This window comes from Leopardus geoffroyi, chromosome D3 (genome assembly GCF_018350155.1).
Source record: "Leopardus geoffroyi isolate Oge1 chromosome D3, O.geoffroyi_Oge1_pat1.0, whole genome shotgun sequence".
Lineage (NCBI taxonomy): Eukaryota > Metazoa > Chordata > Mammalia > Carnivora > Felidae > Leopardus > Leopardus geoffroyi.
In genome coordinates, this window is record NC_059339.1 from 46,144,519 (window position 1) to 46,162,523 (window position 18,005).

At 45.7% G+C, this 18,005-nt stretch overlaps 1 protein-coding gene across 3 annotated transcripts in view; it reads left to right on the forward strand.

Moving 5' to 3' along the window:
- Nucleotides 1–18,005, forward strand: part of LAMA3 (laminin subunit alpha 3) — a 274,895-nt gene that overhangs the window by 87,292 nt on the left and 169,598 nt on the right. For all 3 annotated transcript variants that reach the window (XM_045458939.1, XM_045458940.1, XM_045458941.1), the window contains 4 exons: nucleotides 5,757–5,847; nucleotides 7,947–8,078; nucleotides 9,653–9,715; nucleotides 17,316–17,450. In XM_045458939.1, coding sequence (XP_045314895.1) covers nucleotides 5,757–5,847; nucleotides 7,947–8,078; nucleotides 9,653–9,715; nucleotides 17,316–17,450 — 421 coding nt within the window. The remainder of the gene's footprint in view (nucleotides 1–5,756; nucleotides 5,848–7,946; nucleotides 8,079–9,652; nucleotides 9,716–17,315; nucleotides 17,451–18,005) is intronic.

Consider the following 18,005-nt stretch of genomic DNA (forward strand, 5'->3'; position numbering starts at 1 on the left):
ATGGACATTTGGTTTTTGATGAAAATACCAAAGCAATCCAGTGTGGGGATGGGGGGTGGGGGAGAAATTCCTTTCTACAAATGGTTCTGGAATAACTGAATATTTATATGGGAAAAAATAAACCTTGATCACTACCTCAAATCATACATAAAAGCTAAATCAATACGGATCTGACTAAAGTGGAAACTTCAGTGGTTTAGAGAAAAGTATAGAGGACTATCTTTGTGATTCAGAACACGAGCAGAGTTTTTTTAGGTCACAGAAAGCAATGACCATGAAAAATTGACAAATTAGACTTCATCAAAAATTTAAAACTTCACTCACAAGACACACTATTTAGAAAACAAATAGGCTAGCCACAGATGGGAGAAAATATTCACAAAACCTAAAAATGACAAATGGTTGGTATTCAGGATATATAAAGAACACCCACAGCTCAATAATAAAAAGAAAACTCAATAAAATATTTTTGGATTTGGATAGCCACTTCACAAAAGTAGACATGCAAATGGCCGATATGTGTACAATAAAGGGCTTAATATCATTTGTCGTCTGAGAAATGCAAATTAAAATGACAATGACTGACCATCAGTTTTGGCGAGGGTGTGGAGTAGTCCTACCTCTCACTCATCGTTGACGTGAGTAAAAAATGATACAACCACTATGGGAAAATGCCTGGCAGTTTTTAAAAATAAAACTAAACACACACCTGCGCCATGACTCACAAATGGAAACATGTTTACAAGCAGTTTTTGCATGGCAGGTGTATGCACAATAGCCTCACCCTGGAAATAGCCTAGGTGTCTATTAACAGTAAGATGGATGAACAGACTGCCATATTTATACACTGGAATACCAGTGACCAATAGTGAGCAACAAACTATTGATTCATGCAACAAAATGGAAGAACTTTAACACTTAACACAAGTGAAAGAAGACTTACAAAAAAGAATACATAAAGTTCCAGGGTCATTTAAATGAAATTCTGGAACAGGGAAAACTAATCAGGAGTGGGAAAAATCAGAACCATGGTTGACTCTGGGGAGGTGGTGATGGGACAGTTGAGTGGAAAGGGGTGTGAGGGACTTTTTGAGGTGATGGTGGTGTCCTATATCTAGATAGGGACTTGGGTTTCACAGATGTATTCATTCATCATAACTCAGTGAATGTACAGTTAAGAGTTTTGCACTTGCATGTAAATTTTACACCAAAAGAAAAAAAAAACTAAATAAACGTTGAACTGCAGTTAATTATATGCATGTTAAAGATGTAGGGGACAGTAACTGATATCTGCAGTTTATTTTGAAATGCATAAAAAATCGGATTAGTGGATACAGAAGTGAGTATATGGATAAATATGTGATACAACAAGTGGAGTAAAATGTTAATGATAAACTCTACATAGAGCATGTACAGATATTCACTGTAAAATTTGAAATTTTTATAATAAAATGTTAGGGGGAAAGAGCAATGAAAGAAGCAAGGAACACAACATTTGGGCCGTTGACTCCTTGATTTCTTTCCTTTGATGAAATGCTGATGTTCTTATTAAGATTGAAGATTACCCATGTTGTTTGAGAGGATGCTTGAAGATACTTTATCTCCATTAGCTAAATCAGAGTCTTCAGCTTCTTTGTGGAGACATGACTTGTGATGTAAGTCTCCAGCTTGCGCCCTAGCTGTTGTCCTTGATGGGTTGGTTGCGCTGTTTCCAAACTGCTTGTCTCCTCCACATACATGCACCACACAAAGCTAAGACATGGGATCAAGAAATAGAGCACATATGGCTACATTTCATCCTGCAACAAGTTCCACAATATGATAGAAAAGATCGCAAACAAGCAACATATCCTCTCCTTCTGGAATCCACAATAGCATGAAAAATAAGAAAAAGTGTCATTAACAGACCAGGGATTTCAGAAAGTGATTCCAGAAAGATAGAAACTGGAAACATATCCATGCAGGAGAACATAGCTATGATGGATGGAATGATTTGGAGGTACTCCAAGAAACAACAAATAAAAGAATTAACTGTGGGGCTGTGTCCAAACCTATAAAACCTTATTCGGAGTTTATAAAAGACGACTATATGGAGAGACATGATGTGTTTCCAGACTCAATATATAAAAATACCATTTACTCAAAACCAACCTGTAAATTCAATGCAGTAGCCATCGGAATTTCTAGAAGATTTTTGGGGTGCCTGAATGATTCATTCGGTTAAGTGTCTGACTCTTGGTTTCTGCTCAGGTCATGATCTCGTGGTTCATGAGTTCGAGACCCACATCGGGCTCTGCGCTAACAGTACTGAGCCTTCTTGGGATTCTCTCTCTGCCCGTCTGCTTCTCATTCCCCTCTCTCTCAAAATACATAAATAAAGTAAAAAAAAAAAAAAAAAAAAGAATTCCTAGGAGTTTTTTTAATGAAGATTGACAGACTGATTCTAAAGTTCTTATCAATAAAAGACTATAGGAGGATAGACACTTAGTTTAGAAGAGATGAATAATTATGGGGGAAATTTGTCTTAGAAGATAGCAAAACATTCTCTGATAGAGAATCTAGAAGCACAGTCATGTAGATGTTTAGATTTGGTTTATAGTAATATTGGCATTTTTAATTGAAAGGAAACAGGGGTGTTACATAAATGATGTTGGGACAGTTTGCTCTTCATTTGGCAAAAAAATGTAACCTGGCCTATGCCACATACAGGGGGACATAGGGAGTCTTGACAAGGAAGGGGAGTGGGGGGTTGCTGCCATAGCAGGGTCAGTTGGCTTGGTGAGCTGCAAGGCGATGCTTTAAGATAAAGTTGGAATTTCCTGGTAGAATACACATACCCTACAGCAAGGTGTGCCTGTCAGAAACCAAGCTGTCTTAGCTCAGGCTGCTATAATAAATGTACCACAGAACAGGTACATACTTTTTAAACAGTAAAGAGTTATTTCTGGAGACTGGGAAGTCCAAGATCAAGGTGCTGGAAGATCCAATATTTGGTGAGAGCCTACTTTCCGGTTTGCAAATGGCTGCCTTCTCGTTGTGTCCTCACGTAGTGGAGAGAGATCATCTCTCTTATAAGGGCACTATTCCCATCATCAGGGCTCCACCCTCACAATCTAATTACCTCTCGAAGGCTTCATCTTCAAATACCATCATACTGGAGATGAGGCTTCAGCATATGCATTTTGGAAGGGACACCAGCATTCAGTCCATGGCACTAGCCAACCTGGCTGTCTCCCATTCTGTGTAGTTCCGGTAATGACAGAATGAGAACTATCTGCCATAAGCTCTGAGCTGGGCCTGGGGACGTTCAGATGGCCAATCAGCCAGCATGTAGGACAGCCAGATTATTATCCTGCAGGGCAAGCATTTGCAGAGATGGCCATATTCTCATATGTTATTGATTTTATTTTTACTTCTGGGGTTTACTATTTTAAGGATTGGTTTGGGGTGTGTGAAGTTTAAATTAGGGTGGCCATTTCCCTAGGATGTGGCATTGGGGTAAAGACCTGGAAGAAGCCGGAGAATGAGGCAGGCATCTGTTTGGGGGAGGGTATTCCAGGCAGAGGGGATGGCAGGGCAGCAGCCCTGAGAGGGAGCGAGACACCCATGTGGCTGGAGGGGAGCAAGCCGGAACAGACAGGTCAGAGAAGTAACAGAGGCCAGATCATGTTGGCCTTTGGCAGGAAAATCCCTTCAGAGACTTCCCAGAAGTGTGGCCAGTGAGTAGACTAAGTGTCTCCATGTGCTTGAGGTTCACCGAAATGGAAGCCAGCAACAGTGTTGTAGATGTGGTTGAGGAATTGAGAGGAGAGATGGGGTTTTCTTGAAGATTGAAGTGTCTTAGAAGAGTTATGTTTAGAGGATTTAGATTATTGTCAGTTATCAGAGCCTGGGGGTTTGTAGGTGAGTGTTCCGCAGAAAGCCAAAGGAAGGGGTCAGTGGGGTAGAGGTAGGCTTATCTCCTGCATAGATCTCATTGGCACCCACCTCACTCTTTAGCTTGAGGTTTTCTCATCTTGTGTTACGTGTCAGGCAAATGCAAATTCAGGCACCCATTCTTCCCAGTGAGGCAGCTTCCCCAGCACCTCCTATATAGAAATTACAGAACCACCACTGGCCTTGGTCCAACCGTGGCCATAGCGTTCGTGGGTAAAGTGGTGTGTCATTGCTCTCGGGAAGGTGAGGGTCCTAGAGGACACCCGAGATTTGGAGGTAAACTACAGGCATCTTTCCATCTGCGGGGGATTTGTGGCTCTCTTTTGGTCATTTGTTGCTGTTCTTTGTGTCCTAAAAATAATGGCACCCGTGGCAGGTGTCTTAAAAATATGGCACCCGTGGGATGCCTGGGTGGCTCAGTCGGTTGAGCGTCCAACTTCGGCTCAGGTCACGATCTCGCGGTTTGTGAGTTTGAGCTCTGCATCGGGCTCTGTGCTTATATGTCAGAGCCTGGAGCCTGCTGCTGATTCTGTGTCTCCCTCTCTCTCTGCCCCTCCACCGCTTATGCTCTGTCTCTCTCAAAAATAAATAAACATTAAAAAATAAATTTTAAAAATATGGCACCCGTGGCAGGTGCTTTATTAACCGAAATTTGTGGTAGAAGGGAGAGGTGGGGCTGCCCACTTCAGAGAAATTTTCCTTCTTCAATGGGAAAAAAATGGGGAACCAGATTAACCTCACATCCTGTCTATTATAAGTCACAGTGCAAGCAGCAGAGTTGAGAAGGTTAATCGGCATTTGATTAAAGGGAGGTGGACTGCAGCTGTTTCATATTTGCCTAAATGTTTATGCATGTAAATGTGAAGTCAGAGAAGTGGCCAGTGTGGTTTTAGACCTCAGTGTTAAAGTGAATTCAGATTTTAGCCCACAGGGCAAGGAGTGGTAGTAAATAAAAATCTGTAATTAATAAAACCATCTAAAATGGGAAAGAGGATTCAGAAAAGGGTCTTTGTTCTCCGCTCTGATTTTACGCAGACTTCTTTTGGGTCAAAGCGTGTTATATTGTTTTTTTTTCCTTTTAACTTCCTATTACGTCCCTTTTCATTAGTGAAATAACACTGTCCTTCTGATTGTTTCCAAATTAGAGATCAAGACATTGAGTTGGTCTGTGCTGTATAGTTCTTGGAAACTGGTGATACATGTTGGGCAACTTGATTTGTGACAATAACAGGGATTAACCATGACATGTAAAAATCCGCCTACTATTGTATTTTAAAATGGGCTCTGTGTAGGAGACTTGCACCTACATTTTCCATTCGCATAACAGAAATGTTTGGAACAGGATGTCATGACTAAAGTACAGATAAAATTGGGATGTCGAGAGAAGAGAATCTCTATGCGTTGTTTCTTCCGAAGTTGGGAAAGATAAAGATACGCACCTGACCCTTTCTTTAGTCCTTGGGATAAACCTAAGGGTGGTTAGTTCTTCTGATTGAGCGAGGAAGAAGAGTGCTCTTGAGTTTTTCTCACTGAAATGTCAGGTGTTTCACTGAGCAAATTCTGTGCCAGAGGGGAAAACCTGGGCTGTCTAGTTCATGGAACTTACCTGTATTTCTTCTTCCAATGGGGAAAAAAAAATCCAGACCCACCTGTCAGCCAGTGCCCTGTGGCAAATCTTAGAGACTCAAGGCCAAGATGAACACTTATATTTTTGGCTCCAAAATTGCAACTGTACATGACCATGATTTCATTGGATGAACAGCACAAAGTAAGGACTTTTCTGGTACTCTTCCTTCTAAGTTTCTTTTGTTTCTTTCTAGCATAATACAGCTGGTGTGAACTGCGAAATCTGTGCTAAGGGTTATTACCGCCCTTACGGCGTTCCAGTTGATGCCCCGCATGGCTGCATCCGTAAGTTTCATTTCGACTCGGTGTGTCTTAGAGTGTCGGTACTGTACCACTTTGGCGTGGTCACCGGGCTAAACTCTGATGGGCTAGTAGCTCCCTTCCCTCCCTCTTTTTTCACATTGTTGATTCTACTCCTTCTAGCTGTGTGACCTCAGCTGGCTACATAATCTCCCTGAGCCTCAGATTTCTTATATATAAATGGGACTGATAATACAGGCATACCTTGGAGATATTGCGGGTTCGAGTCTAGACCACCATGAGAAAGTGATTATTGCAGTAAAGCGACTATTGCAATACAGCGGGTTGAATGTTTTCAAAACATTCAAAAACAAAAACACAGTATCTGCGAAGCACAATAAAGAAAAGCACAATAAAACGAGGTATGCCTGCGTATTCCCTAAGATAGAATGAAATGCCATCAGAAGCACCTAGGAAGACACAAAGTGTTGGGCTCGTCACGTTACTAGCCCTGTAACCAATGTTCCTCCATTTTCCTCATGTTTCTGCGAGCTCCAATAGTTTCAAATTTTTGTCTGAATTAGCATCAAGACAACATAGTCATAATTTCAAGGATCTAATAATAGTCATCGTATCTAAAATAGCTATGATTTATTGAGCACTCATTATATGCAAGGGGTTGTGAAATACTTCCACAAATGTCTGATGCAACCAACTCACATTGTATTATTGTTTTCATTTTTAGAGCTGGAGAAACCGAAGGCTCTGAGTAGTTAAATATTTGAGCCCAGGTGGCAAAACCCGCTAACTAGTAGCTCCAGGATACAGGTCCTATCTGTCTGGTGCCTCTGTGCCTTTTCACATCCGTGATACAGATAGATGCCCTGGGTTTTCCCTGGGGAACTGTCAGACACAGGTCAGACTGGACTTTGCCCTCCATGTTTGCCCTCCATAAAACATGTCTGTTTTATGTTTGGTGGCTGTCACAGTTGGAAAGCAGTTCCAGGCCTGAAGTTGGCCGCTGTGCCCACTGTACCCCCAGATTCATTCTTCGTATCACTAACATTTGAGGGCATCCAAGTCCAAAGAATGTGTGGACTCCGATTTGACCCTCTGTTGGGCATTCGTCCTTGTTAAAAGAGTGCTCCTGTCTTCCCTCCCTCTCCCACATTGTCCCACGAAGTCTGTTCATCCCTTTTCTTGTGCCCACGAAGAACAGGCTTTAGCAAAGGAGACCAGGACACCATGAATGCAGACGTACGTGCTCTGGAATCTCAGAGCAATCTCCATCACTGTTCCAGCCTCTTTCTTTATCACTGAAGTGGTCTCGCAGAGATATTATAGGCTAAGGTAAAGAATCCACAGGACACGTACGTCTTAAGCGAGTTAAGCAGAGGACACCAGGAGAAGCCAGGGTGGGGGATGCTTGATGCCCATGGCCTCCCTAGTTTCCCAGTTCCTCACGGGACATGTACTTAGCTGGGTTATGACAGTATTTTTGCTGTCTAAGGTCAGGACTTTCCAGGTCAAGGAAAGGTCCCAAGTGAGGAGCTACCAAGCCTCTTATAGCCCAAGTATGTCTGTCTGGAATGCAAACCTAGTAGTCGTGTTGGTTGCAAAACTGCCTTTAGTGAGTCCTATCACTGGAATCTAACATTCGGGTTATGGGTACAGTCTTGTTGTGCTGTCCACATATGAGATGTCGATGTCCAGGCATCCCACACTTGTGACTGCATCACACCTGCGTAATGATGACCACCCTGGACATTCACAGTTGGCTCGTGGCCAGGAGGGGCTGTGTCCAACAGACCTACCAGGGGCTACAGCACACGTCCACCCAGCCCCCTCTGATTGTAATCTGTGCAGACCTTTCTTCTTCTGCAGTGAGCTGGGCAGTGCTCAGTGTAATAAACTATATTCCGGAGAACTCAGAAGCCTATCTGAGTTCTCTGGGGGCCCCTGGGGTTTGATCATTGCAAACTATTGACGGGGTATGAAGTAGAAAACAGGCTGTGCCCTTTCAAGAGTAACCGTGGACCGATAGTAGAGCATTAAACATCGCCTGAGAAGTCCTGGGGACATAGCTACCATATTAAGTGCAGTGAAGGGGAGGACTGATCTCTGAACCCTGATGTTTCTCGTAGCTTGCAGCTGTAACCCCGAACACGCAGATGACTGTGAGCCGGGCTCAGGCCGCTGCAAGTGCAAACCGAATTTCCGTGGAGACAACTGTGAGGAATGTGCGGTTGGGTACTATAATTTCCCATTTTGCTTCAGTAAGTAGCGGCTGCAGAAGGAGAGGCCTCCTTTCTTGGCACATAGCTGGGCCTGGTGCATTAATTCCCGAGAGCACGGCAGGCGGTGGGGGGCTCACCACGGAAATGGGGCCAGGTATGCTGTGTTTACATGGAAGTGTTGCCAAAAGTTCAAAACATAAAGTTTATATGAGTACATTTTATAGTCATTTGTTTATGTCTGGTGATTACGTTAGGTTGTACCATAGTATTATCATCCCAGTAGGTCAGAGAAGTCAAATATTGGCAATTTCAATTTAACAGTGATCCATGCGTGTGATTTTTGTTGAAAAAAAACCTGGAAGAAATGTCAAGGGTACCAGAGTTCATTTGCATACGCATTGTTTTGGGTGGCAGGGGGATATGTTTCCCCTTTCCTCCACTCTGTGATAGGCCAAGTTATCATGGGCTCCACCCCTCCCCACTGCAGTGATCTGAGTATCTCAGCATCTCAGAGAGAAAAAGTATGTATCTTGTAGAAACACTATAGAACATGAAGCAGGAGAGTCTGAAACCAACTCTGCAAATTGTTACAAGAGCCATGGTTCTGTTTGTTCTGCAAAAGTGTAAACACTGCACTGTCCTGTTAGGACAAAGAAACACTGTCTCAATCCCCCCCCCCCCCGCCCCCCCCTGCCATTACTGCATTGGTTCTTGCTTTCCCAGCTCTGTGTGGCAGGAAAAGCGGACCGAGTTGTGGGGACATGGGGGCAGGGCACATGTGAATGGGGTGACTATATGTCCTGGCTCACACCTGCTGTCCCAGGGGAATTCTGAACCTAGCATCCCCTCCTACTATTGAGTATCCTAATTTGGAGGATGAGAGCCCTTTGAGAGAGAAAGAGCACAAACAGAGGAGGGGCAGAGAGAGAGAGGAGGACACAGAATCTGAAGCAGGCTCCAGGCTCTCAGCTGTCAGCACAGAGCCTGATGTGGGGCTCGAACCCATGAGATGTGAAATCATGACCTGAGCTGAGGTCGGCTGCTTAACTGACTGAGTCACCCAGGCTGCCTGAAAGCAATTTTTTTTTTTTTGAGGAACAAATTTTTAAGCCCAAACATAGTAGCACTGAATTGAGGTTTAGTCAGTTTAGAATCTGTATTTATTAGATACAGGCTGAGCAGAAATTGTAGTTGCCTTTTTAGTGACCAAAAAACAAAACAAAACAAAACCCTGAAACAATTTTGTGGCATAAGTCAAATTTTAGGGGGAAAAACTTGAAAAAAAAAACAAACCTATTTTCAATTTTACATTAAAAAACCAATAAAGATGCTAGAGAAACCAAGCTCATCCTTGCTCAGACTGAGACATAGCTATTGTGAGCACAAAATATCCATTTAAGTTCATTTAATATACAAATCAGAACGTCTGACCAGTCTGGTTTCAGTTGTTATTATTTTCAATATGGCAAGTGGTATTGCCTTTCTCTAAATTAGGCTCCACATGCTACTTTGCAGTAAGTTTGAAGGGCTTCCTTCTAGTTTGTGCAACTTAATGTTTTACTTTACTATCTCCTTAATCTTTCCCGGTCTTTTTTTAAAAACAACTTTTCTAGGAATTCCCACATTCCCTATTTCTACCCCAAGTCCGGAAGATTCAGTAGCTGGAGATATGAAAGGCAAGTACCTTCTCTTTTGCTTTAACTTCAATGGAAATGTTATGCTCCATATTATTTTTCTACTTCCTGTGCCCACTAACTACTGTGCCCGAGCTCTAATGGTCCTTACTGGAGCATGGTGGGTGCCTTGTGGGGCTGTCCTATTTCAGTTCCTCACCACCCATCATTCTCTGTTTTAGTCTGTCTTTTGCATGATGCTACCTGATTAAGGAAACTAAACAGAGCTTGAAATGTAGATCACTTGCTTGCCCAAAACTTCCAGTGGCGGTCTGTTGCCTACTGTCTTAGTTGGGTTCCACGTGCACAGATGCCGAGAAAAGATTGAAGCACAAGCAAATGATTGGGGATATGATCCCAGGAGACGTCAGTAAGAGGGTGAGTCGGAGTGAAGGGAGCCCTTAGCAAGCAAGGTCCGCCGGTACCACCTGGAGCTCCATTCCCTTAGGCGACTCTAGGCGACAGCACAGAACTTGCTCAGCATTATCCCAGCTGAAGGGATACCTTCAGTGACTTGCCATCAATGGAAGGTTGCTTTGGGGGCATTGGCTCTGGTACTTCCGGCTTGGTATGCTGGAAGGCCAAGGGGCTCCTTCAGCCAGAGGGGGTACCCCTGGGCAGAGAGTGGCAGAGGTGTGCAGGAAGCAGCCTTTGGGGTGGAGAGGTGAGTGCCAAGAGGGTGTGGGTGCTGCACCTACCTAATCACTCATTCCGCAAGTATTTTATGATCACCTATTATGTGTTCAGCACATTGCGTGTGCTGGAAACTTATCAGTGAAGAGAATAGGGAAAGATTCCCAGCTCTCCTATAGCTTATATTCCAGTGGAGGGACTCCTACAATAACAAAAATAATATATAAGCCACTGAATAAATAAAATCTCTCTGTGTTAGAGTATCATATGCAAGGTTGTGTGCTGCACAAAGGTGCTATTTTTAAGGCGGGGTGGGGGGGGGCTTTCACATGGTAGGCATAAACTAACCCATATGAGGAATATTCTAGGTCTTGAGGTTTGATTCTGGAGCTGTGGGCAGTTTCCTATGTAAACCCATAATGGCACACGCGGGGGCATACACACTCAGAAAGGCACACCACATGTTCACGGCCCGTGACTGTGCCCCTTCTGGATCATGTTCCCATCATCCACTGAGTTTGCTTCTCACCCCCCAGGGTGCCAGTAGCAGCCTGACGGTCACATGCTCATCTCACTGGGGTGGAGGTAATGCCAGGTGGATGTGAGCACATGTGCCTCTCCTTCCGCTGGGTCCAGGGTGCGGGTGGGCAGAGAAGGGGCACTTGTGACCAGACAAGAAGATGGTCTCTGGAAAGCTCTCTATGGCAGATTTCCATTTCTGCAACACTATAGCGGCTCAAGGGATGTGCTGGCGGTAGCCTTGGCCATGAGTGCTGTGCAGAACGTAAGTCTGGGAGAGAAGTGAGGGAATGTGAGGTTTGCAGATTTAAATAGGGTTGTCGAGGAGGGACCTTATTGAAGAGATAAGCAAGGACCTTAGGGGGTGAGCGGTGAGCTCTGCAGGTACCTGGGGACAAGCATCCAGACCCAGGAAAGAGCCAATGCAAAGTCCTTGGGGCAGGAACATGGGGGGAGGGGGTGTTCATGGAACCAAAGGGAGAGCAGGGTGTCAAAGCGGAGTGAGCACAGCAAGAGAGGTAAGGAAGGGAAGTGTTGGGGGCCAGATGGCAGGCCCTTGTCACCCACTGCAAAGACTTTACCTTCTGTTCTCAGAGAGGAGCCATGGACAGTTTGCATAGACAAATGGCATTGTATAAGGAACTCCACGGCGACTGGTGTTGAAAACCAGTTGTAGGAGGAGAAAAGAGGAAGCAGGGAGACGTCCTGGAAGGCTACTGTGATCATCTATGAGGGAGAGATGGTGGTGGCTCAGAACGAGGACGTGTCAGTGGTGGTGACAGGAAGTGGACAGAGTGTGGCTATAATCTGAAGATAGAGACACCAGGACTCCCCAGGGGATTGCTGGCTTAGAGGTGGGATATGAGAGAAAGTGAGGCCGCTGGGGTGATTCCAAGGCTTCTGGATGGGGCAAACAGGAGGAAGAGGTGCCATTTGTTGAAGGCGGGAAAGGCTGCAGAAGACAAGGTGACGTGCAAGGCTGGAGGGGGGGGGGCGTGGGGAGGTGGATACAGTGGTGGGAACTTAGGGATGCTATGTTCTGGCCGTTCCTTCTTTTTCCTCTATGGAGTAAGAATCAAGGTCAGGGGCAGAAGGTGAGGTTGGGGAGGAAGCTTTGGGGTTGAAGAGACGGAAGGTGTGTTAAGAGTCATCTCAGAATGTGGGGGAGAGAGTGGGCGTGGGGAATGTCCTAGGATTTGGGGGCAGCACAGGGGGCTGGCTGACCTGAGGCCAGGTAATGTGATCCTGTTTACCTTCCTGTTTTCCTTCCTCCTTCTGCCCTACACGTACCCAGCTCCTCTGAGCAAACCACTGGGCTGTGCATTGTTATGCGGGGTATTGTCCAAAGCCTTCACCAGACACTTGGTCGCTTGAGGACAGCAGCTATGGTTCTAACTCCCACAGTATCTACCCTGCCCACAGCGGGCGGTATCCTGTCCACAGTGGCTGTCTGCAAACGTTTCCTTAATGTCTGTTCATTGACTAGAATGGAACTCTGCTTTTGAGCCTTGATTACACCACACATCTTGGGTTTTCTTCCGCAAAAATGTTTTAGATCTCCCATTTACCATCTGTTTCCAGTAATTCCTTTGTTAGTCAATTTCTTTTTCTCCCCCACTAGACTGCTGGTAACTTCAGGAAAAGAAATTTAATTGAATTTGAAGGACTGTTCAGACATCTGTTAGAAAATATGAGGGAAGCCTTAGAATACAGCCTCAAGGAAAAGAAGGTTCAGTGAATGCAGTGAGATCTATCTGGGAATTTAAATACAGAGATATTACTTCAATTTGGTCTTTGATTATTGCATTTTATTTTATTTTTTTAATGTTTACTTATTTATTTTTGAGAGAGAGAGAGAGAAAGAGAGGGGGGTGCTGGGGAGGGGCAGGGAGAGAGGGAGACACAGAATCTGAAGCAGACTCCAGGCTCTGAGTTGTCAGCACAGAGCCCAATGCAGGGCTTGAACTCATAGACTGCGAGATCATGACCTCAGCTAAAGTTGGATGCTTAACTAACTGCACCACCCAGGTGTCCCTTTGATTATTGCATTTTAAAAACACCCAGTTGAGGGCTCATTCAGTTAAACGTCTGACTCTTAGTTTCGGCTCAGGTCATGATCTCTTCATTCATGAGATGGAGCCCCATGTCGGGCTCTTTGCTGACAGTGCAGAGACTGCTTGGAATTCTCTCTCAAACGGAGGGAAGGGAGGGAGGGAGGGAGGAAGGAAGAAAGAAAGAAGGGAAGAAACATTGAATAAGAATAAAAATAAAAACACCCACTTTGGGGCCTGACTCAGCAGTGAACATTAGAAGCTCAAACATGTCAGCTGCCAGAAGATGCAGAACACTGGATAATATCGAGCACCCGAGCACCCCGGAGAGTTTGAATTCATGAAGGTTCATTGATGTTTTCATGTTTTCTAATACAGTGGTTCTGAAACAGGGCTGTGTTTTAGAATCCCTTGCTTTTACAAAGTGGAAGTTCTGTAGCACTCCAGATCTTAATCTGCCTTTTCCAGGATGAAGTCCAGGCTTATCTTTTGAAGAGGTTTTCCAGATGATTCTGACATATGTCTCTTGTTAAGAACCACTACTTTACTAAAAATCCCGCTTAATGGTTGGCAAACTTGCCTGCAAAGGGTCAGATGGTAAATGTTTTTAGATTTGTAGGTGAAGCTGCAAAAAGTCAACTCTGTTGTTGTACCGGGGAAGTGACCATAGTCAACATGTAAATGTGAGATCTTGGCTGTGTCCCAGTAAAACTTTTATTTACTAAAACAGGGATGGGTTTGGTTCTTGGGCCATAGATTACAGGTCGTGGCATTATATCAGAATTCTGGGTTTAGGATTCCACTGCCAGGTAATTGTATTTTCCCGGGAGATTCCAAAGTGCAGCAAAGATTGAGAACCACTTTTCTAGGAAATCCATACGCTCAGTTCCAGACACAATGACTTGAAGCCAAAGGACAGAACAGTTTTGCAGATCAGAATGTTTGCAGGGTTTTTTTTTTTTTTTCATTATATTTCATGACCTTGGATATTATCAGGGTTTTCTGGGGCCAAGTGATCATTTATATCCACTCAAGATTTATTTCTAGGAAATCAGTGTATCTTCGACACATCTTCAAGGGCTCCATTTGAAAACGACAGCGTATGCGAAACATACACTCTAGAGGGACACTAGCCTGCAGGCACACGTATGCTTTTATGCCTCCAAGTTCAAAGAGCAGGGACCAGCGGAAAAACAGCTGCAGGAAGACTCTAGGTGCTTACTTTACTTTACCTAGGAGATTGAGGCAAGCTGGGGATGGTTATGGAAAGCTGTCCATGTGGCCTGAAGACATGAGTGCCCAGCCGGTTTCTTGACAAATATCATAGAAAGGGTTTGATTCTTGCAGTCACTTTATAATTAGCAAGATGCCTTTGCCAGATCTTTGAGGTCGGTGTGGCTGGGGCTGGAGGACGCGCTAACGGTGGGAGCTCGGGTCGGGGAAGCTGCCGCTGGGGCATGCTTTCCTGGCCGTCCTTCCCCGGCCCGGGCATTTCATCCGCTTGGCAGGGTGGGGAGTCACTGTTGTCATGGAGACCCGTCAGCTAAGGCTTCAGGATGGACAGGCAAATTCTGATATCTCAGTTTGGAGGCTCTGTATGGATGCCAGTAAAATAGAATTCAAGGAATCGTATTTACTAAAAAGAACTGAAGGTGTTCGAGAGACTATTTAGTGTATTCTTCATTCAGAATGAATGTACCCGCCCTGTACTAGGCACTGCCCAGGCAGCTGACTGCCTCACAGTCCCCACTCCCTGGCAGCTCCCAGTCCTGTGAAAACACAGGCAGGTGAACAGTTACAGCAGCAGGACTTAACACTATGGCTGCGTGAGAACACAAAGCTATGGAAGCATGCAGGATGGGGGGCATCCTTACGGAATGAAGAGAGGAAGGGAGGCAGGCAGGAAGGAGGAGCGTAGAGGCTGTGGGAGGACTCCCCAGAGCAGGAGAAAGAGCGGGGTCTTGGAGCATGAAGGAGTTAGCCAGGCAGAGGGACAGCTGAGAGAAGCCATGGGGATACGAGAGGGGATGGCTGGTAGGTTCCTGGGGCTGGATCAGGGGAAGGGGGAAGAAGTTCGGGAGGTGGAGAGGATTAGGGAAAGACCAGGATGGGCAGCCAGGCTCAGATGTGCAGGTTGAAGGGGGGAAGGGGAGCCATATCCATGGAGGATATCGAAGATTTGTGTATTTATGGTGGCCATTGTATGGCAAGGGTCAGGAAAGCATCTTGACAAGGGACACTTTTTCTAGTTTGTGCAAAGGTGCTGCTTAGGGTGCTGGCAGCCTGGCAGATTTTGAAGGGGTTACTGTGTCACACACGTCAAAGACTTTGGGTTGTGTCCTGAAGGTGTTGTGTCACCCTTGGGGGATTTAAACTGGAAAATGATACGAGGTGAGAAGGTTGGCGTTTTAGAAAGATCTCTCTTGATACCAGCTTGGAGAATGGATTGGAAGGGAGCAAGATGGGAAGCAGACAGCCTGGTTAGGAGGCTCTATAAATAATCTAGGCAAACAAGGGTGAAGCCCTGGATGAAGACTCTGGAATTCTGGAAGCAGAGGAAGATTCCAGGGACTTTCCTGAGGTATAATCATTACGACCCAGTGGGGAGGTGTGGGGAGGTGAGGGTCAGGCAGACGTGAGGGGGCCCTCATGGTTTCTGACTCTGTGTGGGACTGTTTGCTAGGTAAGGAAGAGGAAATGTTGAAAAGTGATTTTCAGAAACTTTTTTTTTTAATTTTTTTAAATGTTTATTTATTTATTAAAAACAATTTTTTTTCAACGTTTATTTATTTTTGAGACAGAGAGAGACAGAGCATGAACCGGGAAGGGCCAGAGAGAGGGAGACACAGAATCTGAAACAGGCTCCAGGCTCTGAGCTGTCAGCACAGAGCCTGATGCAGGGCTCGAACTCATGGACCGAGAGATCATGACCTGAGCCGAAGTCGGTCGCTTAACCGACTGAGCCACCCAGGCGCCCCAAAATGATTATTCATTTTTGAGAGAGACAGAGACAGAGTGTGAGCAGGGGAGGGGCATTGAGAAAGGGAGACAGAATCCAGAGCAGGCTCCAGACTCTGAGCTGTCAGCACAGAGCCTGACTTGGGGCTTGAACTCACAGACTGCGAGATCATGACCTGAGCCGAAGTTGGACGCTTAACCAACTGAGCCACCCAGGTGCCCCCAGAAACAGTTTAAAAAATGCATAGGTACCAGATGCTTTCTTTCTGTTCACAGATGGTTATAAATAAGATTTCTTTGGGCCTCGATGCCAGTGGTAAAGTCCAGTTTCTTACTGAATTTCAGTGCTTGGTTTCAATGCCAAGACCGTAACCGACAGTAAAGCTTTCCCTTCCCTGCGGACTCACATGCTGGTCTCAGGGTTCCTGGAGGGTGAGAATGGAAACCGCAAAACCTGTCGTGACCTGGGCTCAGAAATCACATCAGAGCACTTTCACTTCCTTCTATGGGTCAAAGCACAAGTCATGAGGCCATTCAGTGATTTCGGTAATTAAAGTGTTGTGAAAGAACCAACAGCAACGGGAGAGAAGAGCCGGGGGGTGGGGAAGGGGAGGGCTTGTGCGGGTTGGTTGGGGGAGACCCTCCTAGGAGAGGACGAGAAAGAACCGGAGAGGGGCATTACAGGCAGAGGGAACAGCCAGAGCAAAGGCCCTGAGGTGGGAGAGCACATGTTTGAGGGAATGGAAGCAGCCTGACTGCTGGGAAGGCCTTGGTCCTGGAGGATTAAGCGAGACAACCCACCTGTAGCCCCCAGAACCATGGCTGGCACATAGTAGGGCTGGATTTATGTTCATTTCTTTTCTTGTAAAAAATGGAAGGTAGAAATATGTTTGATTCAAGATTGTCATTAGGTAGGAGTCTATTAACTTGAGGTTTTACTGTACAAGGCTAAGATTTGGGAAAAAACAAAGTATTTCCACAGGAGTAGGTAGGTTTTTTGTTTTGTTTTCTTTTGTTTTAGAGAGAGAGGGAGAGAGAGTGCAAGCAGGGGAGAGGGGTTGAGGGAGAGAGAGAGAATCCCAAGCAGGCTCCATGCTTAGCACAGAGCCTGATGCAGGGTTTGACCTCATGACCCTGGGATCATGACCCGAGCGGAAATCAAGAGTCGGACACTCAACTGACCGAGCCACCCAGGGATAGATGTTAAAAGAGTTAGCTGCTTTGCAAACGAGTGCCCACCCTACATATTTCTTAACGGCATCTCTGACCTTTTCTTAATATTTGTTGTTTTTCCCTCGACTATGTAGTGTTCTAGGTCAAGAATGTCTGTAAGCCACAGATAAGTCACAGTCTAAGTTTCCGTGACAGAAACCTGAGGAAAGGCAGAAACTGCAAAAGGAACAGAGTCTGGAGGCCCCTCTGAGAGTCTCTTCTCCTTGCAGGGTGTGACTGTAACTTGGAAGGAGTTCTCCCTGAAATATGCGATGCCTATGGAAGGTGCCTCTGCCGCCCTGGGGTCGAGGGCCCTCGGTGTGATGCCTGCCGCCTGGGTTTCTACTCCTTCCCTATTTGCCAAGGTAAGTGTGCCGCGCATAGCCCGGTGATCATTAGTCCCTCCAGAGGAAATGCAGAGGCCCTGGCTGCCGCAGCTGTGTGGCCTGCAGGTTAATAAGTGAGCCTCCTGGCTTATATATTCGTGTTACATATGACTGTCTCCTTACCTGGGCCACGTCACCTCCCTTCTTTTGTCTTCCGCACCCTACCCCTCCTCCTCCCTGGTGGTGAGCACACGGGCTCTGGAGCCAGCTGCCTGGGTGCGGATCCTGGCTCTGGAAAGAGCTGGTATCTGCTCAGTGTTTGGGAACCTGCCAGCCAGACAAGGAGAGGAGGTGGATCTTCTGGGGAGGGGGACCAGCAAGCACGAAACCGCAAACGTCTTCCCGCTCCCCAACTTGTTCTGTGTCCTCGTGCCTCGTCCTACTTAGTAAGAGTCGCTGAAGGGGATGGAGAGTGGGAAGAGGAGGTGTCTGATCCAGGCCCTAGAGCAAAATAGGAAGGCAGTAAATGTTGGGTGAATGAGCAAATTGATGCAAGAACTTGCTGGAGAGCCCCCCTGTCTGCCCTCCACTGCC